Source organism: Phyllobates terribilis, unplaced genomic scaffold (assembly GCF_046119375.1).
Source record: "Phyllobates terribilis strain yellow unplaced genomic scaffold, ASM4611937v1 Scaffold_2__4_contigs__length_985480577, whole genome shotgun sequence".
Taxonomy (NCBI): Eukaryota; Metazoa; Chordata; class Amphibia; order Anura; family Dendrobatidae; genus Phyllobates; species Phyllobates terribilis.
This window is the reverse complement of record NW_027362762.1, coordinates 238,705,677-238,725,148: the sequence shown is the minus strand read 5'-3', so window position 1 is coordinate 238,725,148 and position 19,472 is coordinate 238,705,677. Positions and strand designations below refer to the sequence as shown.

The window sequence follows — 19,472 nt, the reverse complement described above, 5'->3', positions numbered from 1 at the left end:
AATTAAAAATAAATACGCCAATAGTATCCAATAATCAGGCCTTAAAGTATCTAGGCACTGAATCTGCCAAAAGAAAAACTTTATATACGACCACTAGTAACAAGATAAAAAACATATTTTTTATTGAGATATAGATTAAAACACTGAATAAAAGAGCATAATGGTGTGAGATACAGTACACTACGGCACACGGTGGGTATACCCAGATAAGGAATCAGTAAATCTCTATAACCTAGAGATTAATACTAACATGCAGTGACATTGATCAGACTCTTGTGAGTTATGAAGAAAGAAATATACAGCATGGTATATAGCTAGTAACATACAGCGTCACATGCTTGATATAACAAACAATTGACTAACAGGTATAAGTATACATAATAATGCATTACCTCACTAGTAATGTCTGGGATCCCACCACACACAACATGTGTTTCGCATTGAAATGCGAGACCCCTGGACGAAGCATTTCAATGCTGCAGATTTATCAATCCCCTAGTTCACGCGCTGTGGGGATTAGCCAGTTTTTGAGCCGGGAACAGTGGTGATGTATATATATATACATTGGGTACGGATAGTATTCAGACCCGTTTAAATTTTTCACTCTTTGTTTCATTGCAGCCATTTGGTAAATTCTAAAAAGTTCATTTTTTTTTCTCATTAAAGTACACTCTGCACCCCATCCTGACTGAAAAAAAACAGAAATGTGGAAATTTTTGCAAATATATTAAAGAAAAACTGAAATATCACATGGTCATAAGTATTCAGACCTTTTGCTCATACACTCATATTTAAGTCACATGCTGTCCATTTCCTTGTGATCCTCCTTGAGATGGTTCTACTTCTTCATTGGAGTTCAGCTGTGTTTAACCCCTTCGCAACCCTGGGATTTTCCGTTTTTGCTTTTTCGTTTTTTGCTCCCCTTGTTCCCAGAGCCATAGCGTTTTTATTTTTTGGTCAATATGGCCGTATGAGGACTTATTTTTTGCGGGACAAGTTGTACTTTTCAACACCATTACTAGTTTTACCATATCGTGTATGGGAAAACGGGAAAAAAAATTCCAAGTGCGGTGAAATTGCAAAAAAAAGTGCAATACAACAGATGTTTTTTTTAATTTTTTTTACCACGTTCACTGAATGCTAAAAGTGACCTGCCATTATTATTCTCCAGGTCATTACGAGTTCGTAGACACCAAAAATGTATAGTTTCTTTTTTATTTAAGTGGTGAAAAAAAATTCCAAAGTTTGCTATAAAAAAAAAAAAAAAAAAAAAAAGTCTCCATTTTTCGTGATCTGGGGCCGGGTGAGGGCTGAAGTTGTTATTGATACCATTTTGGGGTAGATCCGATGTTTTCATCACCCGTTATTGCATTTTATTGCAATATTGCGGCGACCAAAAAACGTTATTCTGGCGTTTAGAATTTTTTTCTCGCTACGCCATTTACCGATCGGATAAATTCTTTTTTTATATTGATAGATCGGGCGATTCTGAATGTGGCGATACCAAATATGTGTATGTGGGAGCCCTCACTGAACCAGGGGTTACAGCCTTGTGTGTACAAATACGGCACAGGCTGTAAAGGGGTTAATTAAACTGATAGGACTTTATTTGGAAAGGCACACACCTGTCTATATAAGAGTGCTCACAGTGCATATCAGACCAAATGAGAATCATGAGCTCAAAGAAATTGCCCAAGGAGCTCAGAGACAGAATTGTGGCAAGGCACAGATCTGGCCAAGGTTATAAAAGAATTTCTGCATTACTCAAGGTTCCTAAGAGCAGTGGCCTCCACAATCCTTAAATGGAAAAGTTTGGGACCACTCGAAGTCTTCATAGACCTGGCTGTCCAGCCAAATTGAGCAATCGTGTGAGAAGAGCCTTGGTGAGAGAGGTAAAGAAGAACCCCAAGATCACTGAGGCTGAGCTCCAGAGATGCAGTAGAGAGATGGGAGAAAGTTCCCCAAAGTCAACCATCACTGCAGCCCTCCACCAGTCGGGCCTTTATGGCAGAGTGGCCTGACGGAAGCCTCTCCTCCGTGCAAGACGTATGAAAGCCCGCATAGAGTTTGCTCAAAAACACATGAAGGACTCCCAGACTATGAGAAATAAGATTCTCTGGTCTGATGAGACAAAGATAGAACTTTTTGGTGGTAATTCTAAGCGGTATGTGTGGAGAAAACCAGGCACTGCTCATCACCTGCCCAATACAATCCCAACAGTGACACATGGTGGTGGCAGCATCATGCTATGGGGGTGTTTTTCAGCTGCAGGTACAGGACGAATGGTTGCAATTAAAGGAAACATGAATGCGGCCAAGTACAGAGATATATCCTGGATGAAAACCTCTTTCAGGGTGCTCTGGACCTCAGACTTGGCCAAAGGTTCACCTTCCAACAAGACAATGACCCTAAGCACACAGCTAAAATAACAAAGGAGTGGCTTCAGAACAACTCTGTGACCATTCTTGACTGGCCCAGCCAGAGCCCTGACCTAAACCCAATTGAGCATCTCTGGAGAGACCTGAAAATGGCTGTCCACCAACGTTCACCATCCAACCTGACGGAACTGGAGAGGATCTGCAAGGAAGAATGGCAGAGGAACCCCAAATCCAGGTGTGAAAAACTTGTTGCATCATTCCCAAGAAGACTCATGGCTGTACTAGCTCAAAAGGGTGCTTCTACTCAATACTGAGCAAAGGGTCTCAATACTTATGACTATGTGATATTTCAGTTTTTCTTTTTTAATAAATTTGCAAAAATTTCTACATTTCTTTTTTTCAGTCAAGATGGGGTGCAGAGTGTACTTTAATGAGAAAAAATGAACTTTTTAGAATTTACTAAATGGCTGCAATGAAACAAAGAGTTAAAAATTTAAAGGGGTCTGAATACTTTCCGTACCCACTGTACATACTCCTGGGCATAAGCCACCTAGTGGGTGCGGCCTCGCTCCATACATTTGTATGTATATGTAGCACCCTGAGGATTCGTCTGCTACAGGGGTATTGCACCTCAACCCAGAGGTGTGATATTCCACTCCCGGGTAAGGATGGAGTGTGGAACTGAGCTCAGTTAGCTGCATGCACTACACACATCCCATTTCCGAGGAACAGACCGATGGTATTCCCACTAGAGAAATGTGCAGGTACGACAGTGTCTGTTCCTGGCTGGAGTGGGAGGGGGGTGGAACATCCCAGTAGTGTAGGGGCAGATAGGGGGAGCAGCCTGGGTAAAGCTAGGAGCTCATTGGGTGCTGGTCACCTGAGCTCACACATAGAGGGAGTATATAAGGTGGGAACCATCTTAGATCAGGGTCAGTCTGTGAGACGTCAGTCTTTTGTAGAGGTTTGGTCAGTCTGAGAGAGCCTGAGAAGCAGAGAGAGAGGAGAAAGAAGGACCCAGAAGGGGGAGAAGAGGGAACTCCAAGAACCCAAAATTAGATCAGAGGGTGAAGAGTTGGCAACAGGGTACCGGATCCCAAGCTGGTGGAGGCTACAGCACACCTTAGCCGGAGACCGGAGGTCGTGGGCAGGATCTGCCACGACCACCCACTAAATCCACCCGGAAGGCAAACCAAGAATAGGGTCAGGGAACCCAGAGACAAGGGTTTACCAACAAGAGGCCCGAGGGAGTCGGACTTAGGTGGATCCCTGGTGGGGAAGGCCAGAGAGAAGGACAAGTCAGAAAGGGAGCTCAGGACCACGCTCCAGAATCACCTGGGGGTTGGCCGAGTCCAAGACCTGGTGGACGCAGCACGGCTCGGGCGGTCACTTAAGGCCAGAGTGACCACAAGAACAGCAGTAAGTAAAAACCCTGAACTGCACAGCCCGGCTCGGAGTCTTCTTAACATCCACACTGCACCACCACTACCACCATCCTCTACACCTGACCCCCTGAGGCTATACCCCTCCCGTTGGGGGTTATACTACCAGAGCTGCACAAGCACCACCAGCCTCAGCGGACCCTGCTGCAGCGGCGGCCGTATTGACCGCAAATCAACGGGTGGCGTAGTCGACACAAAGAACACTAATAACATCTGTAAGGACTGCCACACACTGAGCTTGACACCCTGGGCACGGACCGGGTCACCGCCACTCGGAGACTACAACCCCCATCTGATCCGGCTCCGGGTATCCCTAAAGGCATGGCCCAGGGGGCGCGTCATATACATCACCGCCGTTCCCAGCTCAGAATCTGGTGAATCCCGGCAGCGCACAGTGCGCGCTCTGGGGCAGTTCATAAGTCTGCAGTCACACAGAGTGACTGCAGACTTATCATTTTAGACCAGACAACCCCTTTAAGCACGGAGCCTGCAGTTTATACATGTTAAACACTACTTGGAGCCAACTCTGTAAGTAACTGTCCTAACTCGTAACATCCCCTGTAAATCTATCTGCAACAGTAATTGAACTTCAGGTGCTGAGATCTGTACAGTAGATGACCCCCTTACTTTGGAAAAGATTTCTTCTTTATTCCACCTGTGCATATAGAATAAGGAAAAAAAAACTTTGAAGCTAGTCTACATAAAAAAAATCTTAGTTTTTTATGTCTTGAGGTGCTTTACTGACTTGCACTTATCCATGGTAACACACAGCTAACAATCCCTATGTGTTCTCATCCTGCAGTCTTACTACTTTTCATCTGCCCTCTACTTCTTGCTAATACACCAAATGTTCGTTAAGAAGAGGTAAAGGACAAATGACTGCAGTATCATGGTTTCTTTCTTGCCTGTTACTATGGAAACATGTACATTTGCCTGGTAGCTGTAGACCCAAAATAATACATTTTTAATGAAGACATTTTTATCTACAAGTTGATACTTTTTTCCATTATAGATCATTAGAACTATAAAAAATAGATTGTGAAAGTGTGGCCTTCAGCCTGCATCCACTTGGCAACTCAATGCGTTTTGTGTTATTGTGTCCATTGTAGAACTTATGCTGCAAGAGTGGCAAACAGCCAGCAAACGTTTAAATGGGAACTTTCACCAGGTTTCACATGTAATATGGGCCACATCATGGAGTAGTGACTGCAGAAGCTGAGTAAAACATCTTAATTTTCTCTTTCTGTTGTAGAGATATTACCTGGTAAAGTTTAAGGTTAGAATTTTTAATTTTAAGGGGGGTTACCAGAGATTTGTCATTTCAGGTGTGTTCTTCTTCCCCTGCATGAGAGTGACCAATCATAAGCAAGTAACAATATTCTGGAGAAAACAAACACACCCACACAAAACCTTTAGAGCGGGTTTCTCAGTGTGAGACTTGTAATGACAGTCTGTTCTCACTGTAGAGCTGAGTGCGATTACAAACACCTTTCCGCTTTCATCTCATGGCAATTAGTGTGGGGAAGGGACAGTATGATAGAGCTGAGCATTGTCTCATTACACTCGTCTGTGTCTCTCCTGTTACAATGTTGTCAACTCATCTGTAGTGCTCCTCTACCAACAACAAGACATGCTGATCATCGGTACCACTTTCACAGTGGGATTACATCACTCACAGGGTACTTATCATTTACACAGGAGACTCATGTTACACAGCAATCCGTGCACCTGATGAAGGTCAATGTTCTGACCAAAACTTAATGCATTTTGTAAATTGTAATGCACCTGTAAATAAAGTATTCTGATTCACATTTCTCAATGAGTACCAATTAGTTCATAATTTTGCGAATAAAGGGTGGGACCCTAGCTTTGCACCATCACACATGTAAATTGATGTAAATTGGCCTATACCGCATGTTTTTTTTGTTGCCTTCCCCTGGATCAACGCTGCGGAATAGCTGCAGTGCACAAGAAATAGGCTGAACTGGATGGACGCTTGTCTTTTTTCGGCCTTATAAACTATGTAACTATGTAACACAGCAGTGCCTTCCTCTACTACACACCTCCACCAACACTGACTGCTGTGAAATGAAAGCTGAAGGTGTTAGTAATCCCTGCTCTGCACCTGCCATCTTGTAGTCACACAGCTTTGCAGTGAGATCAGTGGGAGCAGGACTGGCTGTCATTACATGTCTCACACAGGAGGAAGTCTGTTCTAAGCTATTGTGGGGGCATTTCCTTTTTTTTCCCTAGTATCTTGCTGCCTGCTTATGATAGGTCATCCTCACTCGGGAGGAAAAGTACATGCCCCTAGAGACTGAGCTCTGGTAACACCCAGTTGGGCTTAAAATAATTTATAACCTAAACTGGTGAAAGGTCCCTTTGTCAGCACTCAGAGAAGAAAATGGTGCTCTGTAGCAGGGGACATCCTTCCAAACAATAAAGCAAAATGCTACAGCACGCGCTTAAATATGCAGTGAAAGTTTAATTGATTAGTCTGCATGTGGAAATAGAAAGGATGGCCAACGTTTCGGCCTATCCCAGATCTTGATCAAGACCTATATCCTGTGGTTCATAGCAGATACAGGGGCTGACTGCCAGTTAATTGTGTATTTAAAGAAGCACTCCCATAAAACGTTTTATGCCCTAAATCCGTGTAAAAGTATATATAGCATAGTGTAAGTGTGTTAATAAACTTCCCCGTCTTCCGCACTTTCCAGCGCCGCTCCTCGTATTGGTCACCTGACCGCTATTCCGTCTTGCTGGCTCACACATGGCTCTTAGGTGTGAGCTGGAAGTCGCTTTTACAATGGAAGTCTATGGAGCGTCATGTTGAGGCTGTACAGACTAGTGATGAGCCATAATCTGGACAGGGCAAGCATTACTTCTCCAGTGTAGTAGAGAACTGCAGCTCCAAATACACAGTGACTAAAAACCTGTTTTTCCAGTCTGATTTGTTACTTTCTATAGCTGTATAATAGGCGAATTGATGAATATATTAACTGATATTTGCATTTATTCACACAGTGACAGACGGCATAGATTTGTCACAATGGGTGGTAACTGTGAATCTGAAATCCTCAGGAATTATTTCTCCCCTTCTCTGGATAAAAGACCAGAATGTGGAGGTTTGATGACTTTTTTTCCGGAGCGGTGTATGGTTTCTTGGGAATGCATGCATTTCTCCCCATGTCTCACGTCCCCTATGTATATTCTACTTGCCCATTTCTGTATCTCTCTAGCTCTGTAATTGATATAGTTCTTTACCTGGAAATGCTATTATTGTAATAAGCGAGGAATAATGCTCGTAATATATTGATTTAAACCAGTTGGGTTCCTGTTTTATGGCGATGTTGTGCATTAAACTGTCTGTGGATTTTTATGGAGACAGGAGCTTTGTTGCTGATCATGATAAAGTAGCTGTATCGCCAGCGTTTATAATTTGATTTATCAGATATTTTTATTTTAATTTGCAAAACAGCTGTTGCAGAAAATTACATGCAACAGATTTGATCTTTTGGGCTCTTAGGGGCATATGGTTGTTTATGTGATGTGAAATGGAGATTGTTGCAGGGAGTCGGACAGCTGTGTTACATATTGTCCATTTATGCAACATCCACGTTTTCTTCATTCAGTGTCTGCTCATCTGTGTGTTTAGCCGCCGCCGAAACTGCATTCACTTCCATTCTTGTGAAATATGAGAAACCATCTCTGTCATCACAGCCGCGCACAGAGCTTTTGTCATTCGTATTCTGACTTTATAACTAGGCTGCACTGTAAAGTGTTTGAGACACCTTTGCTATGGCTCTCTATGTACCCTTCCTCACACGTAGATACATCATCAGATAGCTTGGCCCTGACTGCAGGAGGCATGTATGAAGATTCCAGAAGGTTCATTGTCCAGCTGGATTCTTGTAGTTATGCACAAATACAGTAGGTAAAAAGAAAGAGATGCTGATATGTGCTTCTTAAAGGGGTTGTCCAGTCCAAATTGATAAGTCTGCAGTCACACAGAGAGACCTATGAATGCCCCATCGCAGGCACTGTGGGGATTCGCCAGTTTCTGAGCCGGGACTGGCGGGTATGTATGAGTTATACATACTGAGCAGCATAGTGGCTCAGCGGTTAACACTGCAGCCTTGCAGCACTGGGGTCCTGGGCTTAAATCTCACCAAGGACAACATGTGCATGGAGTTTGTATGTTCTCCCCGTGTTTGCGTGGGTTTCCTCCGGGTTCTCCGGTTTCCTCCCACAATCCAAAGACATACTGATAAAGAGTTTAGATTGTGAGCCCCAATGGGAACAGTGATGATGTCTGTAAAGCGCTGTAGAATTAATGGTGCTATATAAGTGAGTAAAATAAATAAATACATACTCCCAGTCAGAGCCCATCCAGTGGATGCGTCCTTGCTCCATACACTTGTACTGAGAGAGGCCGCTCCCCATCTAGTGACGCGGCCGTCCAGTGGATGAGGCCGACTAGAGGAAAGGGTCTGTCCAAGAGTATGTATAACACAGACGTACTCTCCGGTCCCGGCTCAGAAACCTGCGAATCTCCATAGCGCACAGTGCGTGGCTGGCAGGATTCATAAGTCTGCAGTCACACAGAGAGTGACTGCAGACTTAGCGATTTGGACCGGACAACCCCTTTAACATATCTGACGTCCAGAATGAGGAAGAAGGGAGGGGGGGTTACTGACATCAGACCTCCGTCAGTCACATGGATAGAGGGAGGGCAACTTGGAAAAGGGGCAAACCCTATGCAAGGCAGCGTGACCCCAACACAATGATAATACCGTGCTGTCTGTATGATTCCTACATCGTGGACATGATAATTAGTTTTTCCTTCCTTGTATTCCGTATCTCTATTTAGGTATATAAAGAAAAGGACATGAATAATCTTATGTTCTCTTTTCATTCTTTGCTAGTGAATGTCAGTGTCATCTGAACCTTTTTTCATACTTTTGCTGCTTTTTCTAAATGTTCGTCTGTATTAATCTATTTGTACTCTCAAATTTCTAATTTTCTGTCGTTTTGTCTTCCTTTGCATTATAGACAGGCAGGATAGCGAGTACATAATAATGCTTTTATTTTCTGTTATTTTATGAATCCTTCATGTTCCAGAAACTGAATTCTTCTATTTATTGGTGTTTTAATATGCTGTCATGCTACAGTACTATTTAGCTTTTTAATTAAAGAAAAGCTTTCCTTTGGGGGACAGGTTTTCCTTTCTCCCTCTACTGGGATCCGTTCCCATTTTCGGCTGGAGAGTTCATAAGGCAATTTAAATGAGCCATTATCAAAGTGCAAGCATCATTCAAAGCTCATGTGCTTTATAAATAGCAAGTCTCAATAGTATGTGATCCACATGTTACTGTGATTGGGGTCACAAGTAAGGTTTTTTTTTTTTTTTGAAGGGAGGCTGCAATGTTTGGTTAAGTTGCAAAAGTGTTATAGAAAAACCACTGATGTAGGATATAAAATACAGTTAAATAAAAAAAAAGTAAGCTGGTATGCTAATCTGCATTGGAGGCCCGGGTACTGCAGCTCAGCTACTATTCACTTAAGAGCTGAGCTGCTGCCCCTCAGAATGCCCACTACACAGTGAACACAAGTGTGTATTTTTTCCAGGTGTCGGAATCCCAGAGATCTTATCCTAAGGAAAGGTCATCAGTATCTTAAGGCCCCCAAAGTGGTCATGGCTCCATTTTTTACAGCAGTTTATATATATTCTTTATCATTCTTGAATAGTATTTTTAGCTAAAGAGGAGTACGCAATTTGCAGTAACTCAAGTCTTCAACACATAGACATATTTGAAGGGATTCAAAAATAAGTAATCTGTCAGCAGGTTTTGCTGTGTAAACTGAGAACAGCATGATACAGGGGCAGAGAGCCTGATTCCAGTTATGTGTCACTTGCTTGGCTGTGTGTTGCTGTTTTCAATAAAATCTGTGTTTTATCAGCAGGAGATAATAACCAAAGGACTAAATGTATCATTCCTTCTGGTCAACTGCTTTGTGTAACCCCGCCGCCACCACTGATTAGCAGCTTTTTGCCTATGCACGGTGTACACAGGAAGCTGCCAGTCAGTAGTGTGGATGGGGTTACACACAGCTCTGCATTCAGAGGACTGCTAGATCTGCAGTAGAGAAAACAGTGATTGTATCAAAATGATAGCATGCTGACCAGCATGTGACACATCTCTGGAATCAGGGTCTCTGCCCCTGTATTGTGCTGCTCTCAGATTACATAGCAAATGACATTTAAACCCTTCCCAGGACAGGTGATAAATGTCTGATGTTTAAAGGTCTGCTGGGACAGGCTGTCAGCGATCAGACACATTTCACATATCCTGCAGATGGGTGATATGTCATTAGTGGCACGTTACATTCAGCACTGTACTCTACTAGACAGCCCCTTCTCAAAGTGGCCAATGTGCTGAATAAAATAAAGCGTAGGTACCTCCTGGACCAGCGTCACTTCTCCACTGTGGGTGCTGTGTCCCGTGGCGATCTTGTGACAGTGTTAATGTCCCATGAGCTCTGCTGACTATTGGTGGGTGCTGATGGGCTGCAGCGGTCACAGTTCTGCCAGAGCGTACCACCATTTTGGCTGAAGTAAGGCCCTTTATTACTGGCTTGGCTGTGATCAGTACACACTAGGAGGCGTTAGTAATAAAACGCACAGGAATTCTAATCTCTCATTATCACCGCCTCAATATCGGGACAAGGAAATTGCAAAAAGTCGGAAACTGTTTGATTTTTTCTTACTTGCAATATGGCCCCATTCACCTTCACTACTCTGCAATGTCATAACTGCACAGTGTGATCCTTGGCCATGAGGACATGAGTGAAACCCGTGTAATATCCAAAGATTATGCACTGCACTATATATGTATATAATATAAATATTTTTTTATTTTATATTTTTGTTTTACCACACCTAGCCACATCCCTTCTGTATTGAGTTCCTAGTCCCTGGGAGGAGACATCGTGGAGCCATCCACGCTCCTCACCTAAATGAAATCATCATGCAGCATATCTTGCGTCTCCTCCTGTTCTTGTCACCTCCTCCCTCACTGATCAGCCCCTTCACTTTGCCATGGCCTAATAGATTTACTAGCAGCTGAACTGCATACAGCGAGTGGCCTCCAAGCATATCCGCACACTGTCCGCAGGTCCGCACACTGTCCGCACACTGTCCGCAGGTCCGCACACTGTCCGCAGGTCCGCACACTGTCCGCAGGTCCTTAGAGTCCCAACATTCAGACCTGCTCACTAGGGCTGTGGAGTCGGTATAAAATGGACCGACTAACTCCTAAAATATCTAATAAATTGGGTACAGTAGTTCAATGCAGTTTGTAGGGAATATTTTTTCATAATTATTTGGGAAAGTTATGAAATGTCCTATAAATGTCTGTTCTATTCCTGATCTAAGGGTCTAGACTTTTAGCCGAGATGAATCTGTGCTACAGTAAATTTATCACTTAAACATGAGCCATGTATGAGGGAGTCGGAGTCGTGGAGTCTGAGGTTTGGCTTACCGACTCCACAGCCCTGCTGCTCACCATGCTCTGCACCAAAACTGTTCCCTCACTGCTGCCATGGGATGGGGTAGCATCTAGCAGTTTCTATTGATCAAAACTTTCACGTATTGGTCCATGTCTCCACTCTTATCTTCTGCTCAGTATTCAGGCTCATGCTTATATTTACACATGAGACTGGTTTTAAAGAGTAGAAATGCAGTTAAAAACATTAGACTAAAGTCGGCCGAACATGCTGATTTCAGCAGGATCAGCCTCCAGTCTAACATGTATGACGTCCTACTGACACTACATTGCTGACTTCCGATGATGGCACGGTGGTGCAGGATCAGCCTCCAGCAGGATCAGCCGCCAGTCTAACATGTATGACGTCCTGCTGACACTACATTGCTGACTTCCGATGATGGCACGGTGGTGCAGGATCAGCCTCCAGCAGGATCAGCCTCCAGTCTAACATGTATGACGTCCTGCTGACACTACATTGCTGACTTCCGATGATGGCACGGTGGTGCAGGATCAGCCTCCAGCAGGATCAGCCTCCAGTCTAACATGTATGACGTCCTACTGACACTACATTGCTGACTTCTGATGATGGCACGGTGGTGCAGGATCAGCCTCCAGAAGGATCAGCCGCCAGTCTAACATGTATGGGGTCCTACTGACACTACATTGCTGACTTCTGATGATGGCACGGTGGTGCAGGATCAGCCTCCAGAAGGATCAGCCGTCAGTCTAACATGTATGGGGTCCTACTGACACTACATTGCTGACTTCTGATGATGGCACGGTGGTGCAGGATCAGCCTCCAGCAGGATCAGCCTCCAGTCTAACATGTATGGGGTCCTACTGACACTACATTGCTGACTTCCGATGATGGCACGGTGGTGCAGGATCAGCCTCCAGCAGGATCAGCCTCCAGTCTAACATGTATGACGTCCTACTGGCACTACATTGCTGACTTCCGATGATGGCACGGTGGTGCAGGATCAGCCTCCAGCAGGATCAGCCTCCAGTCTAACATGTATGACGTCCTACTGACACTACATTGCTGACTTCTGATGATGGCACGGTGGTGCAGGATCAGCCTCCAGAAGGATCAGCCGCCAGTCTAACATGTATGGGGTCCTACTGACACTACATTGCTGACTTCTGATGATGGCACGGTGGTGCAGGATCAGCCTCCAGTCTAACATGTATGACGTCCTGCTGACACTACATTGCTGTCTTCCGATGATGGCACGGTGGTGCAGGATCAGCCTCCAGCAGGATCAGCCTCCAGTCTAACATGTATGGGGTCCTACTGACACTACATTGCTGACTTCCGATGATGGCACGGTGGTGCAGGATCAGCCTCCAGTCTAACATGTATGACGTCCTACTGACACTACATTGCTGACTTCCGATGATGGCACGGTGGTGCAGGATCAGCCTCCAGTCTAACATGTATGACGTCCTGCTGACACTACATTGCTGTCTTCCGATGATGGCACGGTGGTGCAGGATCAGCCTCCAGCAGGATCAGCCTCCAGTCTAACATGTATGACGTCCTACTGACACTACATTGCTGACTTCCGATGATGGCATGGTGGTGCAGGATCAGCCTCCAGTCTAACATGTATGACGTCCTACTGACACTACATTGCTGACTTCCGATGATGGCACGGTGGTGCAGGATCAGCCTCCAGTCTAACATGTATGACGTCCTACTGACACTACATTGCTGTCTTCCGATGATGGCACGGTGGTGGAGGATCAGCATGTTACACTTCCAACCTTTGGTTCTGCACTATAAGGTACTCTGCCTCCATATAAGTCTGGCTGCCGCACTCATAGAGAACAAAGGAATACTCGGCCAAGCTGAACATTTCTGCATATGGTGGGGTCGGGAGAGATGGCTGACAGCTATCTAATGTGTATGAGGGGCTTTTACTCCTTGGAAACCCCTGTAACTGAACTGTATAATACGTATGCCATGGTTGTATTTTGTTTAGTCATTGCAGTATACTGATCAGAACACACAGGGAGTTAAAAATGAATTGATTTCTTGTTTCAGTTTTGCTTCGTTTTTGCAAAACCAACATAAACCATTTTAGAGGCAGAAAATGTATTGCTTGATGACCAGTGGTCAGCGAATGTGGATGCTTACTAAGCCGTGTTGGGTCTCAGGTGCTGCAGACATGAAATGCCATATTTCAGACAAAATGATCCTATTTCTCATGTGTCACTGGGTGTGGGAGTAGGCGCAGAACGCATTATATTGATATTATTTGTATGGTCATCAAATACGTTTTCTTCAACCCTTTTTCTTGAAAATGTATCTGTAACATAGAAGTCTGTGTCTTATGACTTTGGAATTGGTTTGCGGGTTTCTTCCTTCCTGGTAGGTAAGCATCTTTGTGAAAGAAATAAAATAGATCTCGTATAAAATAATAAAAAAAAAAAAAAAAAAAAAAAAAGAAATGCAGCATCGTCCATGTGACAACATAACAAATTTGATGCCTTAAACCTGAAGGTCAGTTTTAATATAATATCAAAAACCAATTTCCCCTGGTCTGTCTGAGTCATTTATCACCTACACTTAATACAATTATAGGCAGCATCAAGCCTTTATTTGCACCTATTCTTGCTATGATGATTATAGGCTCTAAAACCACAGTCTGCAGGGATTAAATACAGTGAAATAATGTACTCCAGACCTAAATTTGATCATGATTCTTCTGCTGTAAGTGGATAAATTTTCCCAAAGATAATATTACGTCCAGCTCCCCTGGCATCACAGTCATTGGGACTACGACATCGCTGACCCTAATTAGAGGCTATGAGTGAAGATACAGGTGTAGCCTCATTTAATGCCCCTAAAATTGTGTGACCCATATAATCCATCATACAGAATGATAATTGTCTACAACACACAGAACACTGGCGACAAAGCCTCAGCTCTTCTGTTCTTTGCCTTCTGCCTATTAAAGGATCTTTATTTAGCATATTGATTTTCATAAAAATTTCTATTCCTTATGTAGTTAAGGGAACTTTTCAGGATAAGAAAAAAGTAGTTTTGTTCACTTGTGAGTAAATGCCATGTATGTCTATGGGCTGTCGAAAAAAGATGTGCTGCAATATCAGACACGGACCCTGGACAGATTTGCTGCTGTTTGGGAAAAAGAACCTTTTGTCTAAACCTGCATAACCACTTTATAAGTGTTATTTAGGTTTTTTTTTAATTGAGGCCCTTTATTAAAAGGGATAAATCTGATCTGCTAACATCTGATTTGGGAGGTGAGCTGGTCGGGGACTTAACACCCACCTGTTTAGTTTATCAGAAGGAGTAGGACAGGTGCTCGATACCTGTCTCCCGCACAAGCAGGCGGATATGTCACTGATTTCACTCATCTGCTCTAAATGGATGGTTTGTATTAAAAGGGTAATCCGTCTCTGCCAACCTCTTAATGCCCCCCCAACGCGATGGCTGTACTGGCTCTCCTGGGGCTCGCGTGACATTGTCATGTGAACCCTGCTGCCAATCTGTAGCCACTTCACTCTTCCTTTGGACGTAACTGACATTCGGAGGAATTCAGACAGCAGCAGGTCGTCAATTTCGTCTGAAGGAAATGAGTGAAACGGGAGGGCAAGTACCTTCATTGTGGAATGGTGCTGACACAGAAGAGGAGTATAGGCTGTTGTTTTTTTATAAGAGAGAATATAGCAATTGATAAGGGGTTGTCCGAGTAGTGGACAATCCCTTTAATGTCCCCTATAATCGGTACAAATCCATTGGGAAACAAACTGAAATCATTTTGAGGGGGGAAATAAAAATTACAAAACTGAAATAATGTGGTTGCATAAGTGTGAACATCCTCTTATAAATGGGGATCTGGTTGTGTCCAGAATTGGCTAATCACATTTAAACTCATGTTAAATAATAGTCAGTACACAGTTGTCAAAAATGATTCTGATTAGCCCATATTAAGGCTTGTGCAGATGACCGTATATTCTCTCATCCGAGAGAATCGGGCCAATTATGCAAGTGACACTGATCAAACTGAGATTTTGATCAGTGTAATCTATGAGGAGAAGATAGAGAATAAAATTTCTACAGCTTCTTCATTGTGTCAGTGGGTGTGTACATCAGACTGCACTCAGATGTTATCCGAGTGCAGTCCGATGATTTTCACGCACTCTTTGACTTTGCATGGCCAAGTGCGATCCGAATATCGTAAAAAATTAAACATGTGCGTGGCCCCATAGAATAACATTGGTCTGGCTGTGATCCAATGTTTTAACGGATTGCACTCGGACCGATAATACGGCTGTCTGCACCAGGCCTTAAGTTTAGTTGTTCTGGTAAGATTTTCCGAGTTGCATTTTGCAAAGCCATTGTTCGCAAACGGCTTACAACACAGCAAAGGGATCTCACTGTTGAAACTTATCAATCAGGGGAAGGGTACAAAACATTTCCAAAACATTATATAAACCATGGATCACTGTGAAGATAGTCATCAGGAAGTGGCTTCAATTTGGCTCAGCTGAGACTTGACCTAGAACTTGACATCCCACTAAAAAATTGATGAAAAGACCAGAAGAAAATTGGTCTTGGAGGCTGCAAGAGGCTTACAAAAACATTAAAGGAGCTGCAGAAGTTTCCAGTACGTATTGGTTGTGTACTGCAAGTGACAACAATCTGTCGTTTTCATAATACAGTCTACCCTGTGGGATGGCAAGACAGATGTCTCTTCTTACTAAGAAAAACATCCAAGCCCGACTATGTTTTGCCAAAACATAAAAAAAAAAGTCTCCCAAAAGCACGAGGGAAAACATTTTATGGTCTGATGAGACCAAGATTTAACTTTTTTGTCCATAATGCCGAAAGCTATGTTTGGCGCAAAGCTAACACTGCGCAACACCAAATGAACACCATACCCACTTTGAAGCTTGGTGGGGGCAGCATTATGCTTTGGGACTGTTTTGCGGCAGCTAAAACTGGGGCTTGTGACACGACTGTGCCATGATGATAGACTCCAACCCAAAAGAAGAAATGCTGTCAGAAATGTATAGGGTACTTCAACAAAGTATTCGTTTAGGGGTTTGCATATTTATGCAGCCACATTATTTTAGTTCTTTATTTTTTTCCACCTGTAAATATTTCAGTTTGTCAAAAAATATTGTACAATATATAGGTGAGACTAAAGGTGCAAAAAGTTCTGAAATGATTCTCCTTGGTATGAGCTTTTTTTTTTCTTCGTGACAACCTGGCGTTTTAATAGGGGTGTGGGTTCTTAGATCCATTTTATGTATGTATCTTGCTAGTACTGGCACATGGGTATTACTTGTCTAAATATTTGTATTGTCTGAACATCCCATATGACATTAATTACAGTCATTAAGACGACTTGCTAAAAGCGGATGCATAGATTGTGTTCCATCCATCCCCTACTACTGGTCCTAATGTAAAAAGAACTGGAAGGAAAATGGATGTTTGCCTTTTCCTGTCACCTTTTATGCTTTGTAACCATCACTTAGTTGTGTTTGTCATCCTGTCTTCTGCTTGTGATTGTTCTTGGAGTCTTGGCTAGAAAGTCTTAATGATTGGCACACCATTATGGCAAGATATCTTGAGAATACCAGCTGCCTCATTTACTATGTGACATTTACTTTATTGTGAATGCAGTTTGCCTGCGGAGAAACCATTGGTGAATGAGCGTATATATCATCCAAGCTGATCTTTTACTTATAATTTCACGCTTCTGTATTGTGTGCATCATGACAAATACAACGTCACTAAGTGTTCCTGGACAGTGACGCTCTGTGCCAGGTGGGACCTTGGTTCTCGTGCCACACCAGTGTCTTGGGTGTTATCTGCCGTTACAAAATTGTTCTTTGCAATATTTGAAGTAATCATTAAACAGCTAAGTCACATCCATCTTTTAGCAATGTAATTGTAATATGTTGATAAATTTACCCCAATGTTGTGTAAGCATACTTTACTTTTAACGTCCATATAGAATAGGAAGCAATAGAATTGTATAATTGTGCTTAGAATTCGTCTCACAAACCTTCCTGGTAACGTAGTTTGTCCCACTCTCTACATAGAAGGGGATATAGCCCGGTGGTCCCTTATCTTTTGTATCTACTATGAGCGGTTACATTCAATTAAAGAAAGCCGAGAAGACACACGTCACACACGAAGAAATATGCTGAAAGTTGTAAAATCACAAGACGATCTAAAGCCACATGTGAATCCACAGCCACTGAATCAGTGCCATCATATTTCTAGGCCTCTGTAGAGGCTGGCAAATGGCCACTGATGCCAAATGTAAAGGCGACTGATATTTATTTTATTTTGTTTCCTGTTTAGTTAGACCGACCATGCTTCTTGTGCTGCCAATAAGGTGATATTCTGTTGGAGCAATGTCATGTTTACACTGGACAATGTGCTGCCGAGAGAACCCAGGGCTGTGGAGTCGGTAAGCCAAACCTCCGACTCCTCAATTTCCACGACACAGACTCCACGACTCCGACTCTCTCATACATGGCTCATGTTTAAGTGATAAATTTACTCTAGCACAGATTCATCTCAGCTAAAAGTCTAGACCCTTAGATCAGGAATAGGACAGACATTTATAGGACATTTCATAACTTTCCCAAATTCTGATGAAAAAATATTCCCCACAAACTGCACTGAACTACTGTACCCAATTTATTATATATTTTAGGAGTTGGAGTCAGTCCATTTTTTACCGACTCAGACTCCACAGCCCTGCGAGAACCATGATTTTTAAGCAGGTTTATAAATCCTCTCTACCAACAAATGAACATTTTGCTTCTACATCAGATAATTGCTGGTCTTGTAGATAATCCTTGGAGTGCATTTATCTGATTATTGCCTACCTGTAGGTGATGCATAGCATGGCTGCCAACCTGTAGGTGATGCATAGCATGGCTGCCTTCTTACCTGTAGGCGATGCATAGCATGGCTGCCTTCTTACCTGTAGGCGATGCATAGCATGGCTGCCTTCTTACCTGTAGGCGATGCATAGCATGGCTGCCTTCTTACCTGTAGGCGATGCATAGCATGGCTGCCTTCTTACCTGTAGGCGATGCATTGCATGGCTGCCTTCTTACCTGTAGGCGATGCATAGCATGGCTGCCTTCTTACCTGTAGGTGATGCATAGCATGGCTGCCTTCTTACCTGTAGGTGATGCATAGCATGGCTGCCTTCTTACCTGTAGGCGATGCATAGCATGGCTGCCTTCTTACCTGTAGGTGATGCATAGCATGGCTGCCTTCTTACCTGTAGGCGATGCATAGCATGGCTGCCTTCTTACCTGTAGGCGATGCATTGCATGGCTGCCTTCTTACCTGTAGGCGATGCATAGCATGGCTGCCTTCTTACCTGTAGGCGATGCATTGCATGGCTGCCTTCTTACCTGTAGGCGATGCATAGCATGGCTGCCTGCTTGTAGGCAATGCATAGCATGGCTGCCTGCTTGTAGGCGATGCATAGCATGGCTGCCTGCTTGTAGGCGATGCATAGCATGGCTGCCTGCTTGTAGGCGATGCATAGCATGGCTGCCTGCTTGTAGGCGATGCATAGCATGGCTGCCTTCTTACCTGTAGGCGATGCATAGCATGGCTGCCTTCTTACCTGTAGGCGATGCATAGCATGGCTGCCTTCTTACCAGTAGGCGATGCATAGCATGGCTGCCTTCTTACCTGTAGGCGATGCATAGCATGGCTGCCTTCTTACCTGTAGGCGATGCATAGCATGGCTGCCTTCTTACCTGTAGGCGATGCATAGCATGGCTGCCTTCTTACCTGTAGGCGATGCATAGCATGGCTGCCTTCTTACCTGTAGGCGATGCATAGCATGGCTGCCTGCTTGTAGGCGATGCATAGCATGGCTGCCTGCTTGTAGGCGATGCATAGCATGGCTGCCTGCTTGTAGGCGATGCATAGCATGGCTGCCTGCTTGTAGGCGATGCATAGCATGGCTGCCTGCTTGTAGGCGATGCATAGCATGGCTGCCTGCTTGTAGGCGATGCATAGCATGGCTGCCTGCTTGTAGGCGATGCATAGCATGGCTGCCTGCTTGTAGGCGATGCATAGCATG

At 43.8% G+C, this 19,472-nt stretch overlaps 1 protein-coding gene across 4 annotated transcripts in view; it reads left to right on the top strand.

Annotated features, from left to right (window-relative positions):
• DIAPH3 (diaphanous related formin 3) overlaps positions 1-19,472 on the top strand; it is an 801,864-nt gene that overhangs the window by 225,656 nt on the left and 556,736 nt on the right. The window contains exon 1 of one of the 4 annotated variants that reach the window (XM_073663946.1): positions 6,832-6,948. The exons of the other annotated variants lie outside the window; for them this stretch is intronic. Coding sequence (XP_073520047.1) covers positions 6,941-6,948 — 8 coding nt within the window. The 5' untranslated portion in view covers positions 6,832-6,940. Of the gene's footprint in view, positions 1-6,831; positions 6,949-19,472 lie in introns of those variants that run through there. 4 annotated transcript variants of the gene reach the window in all.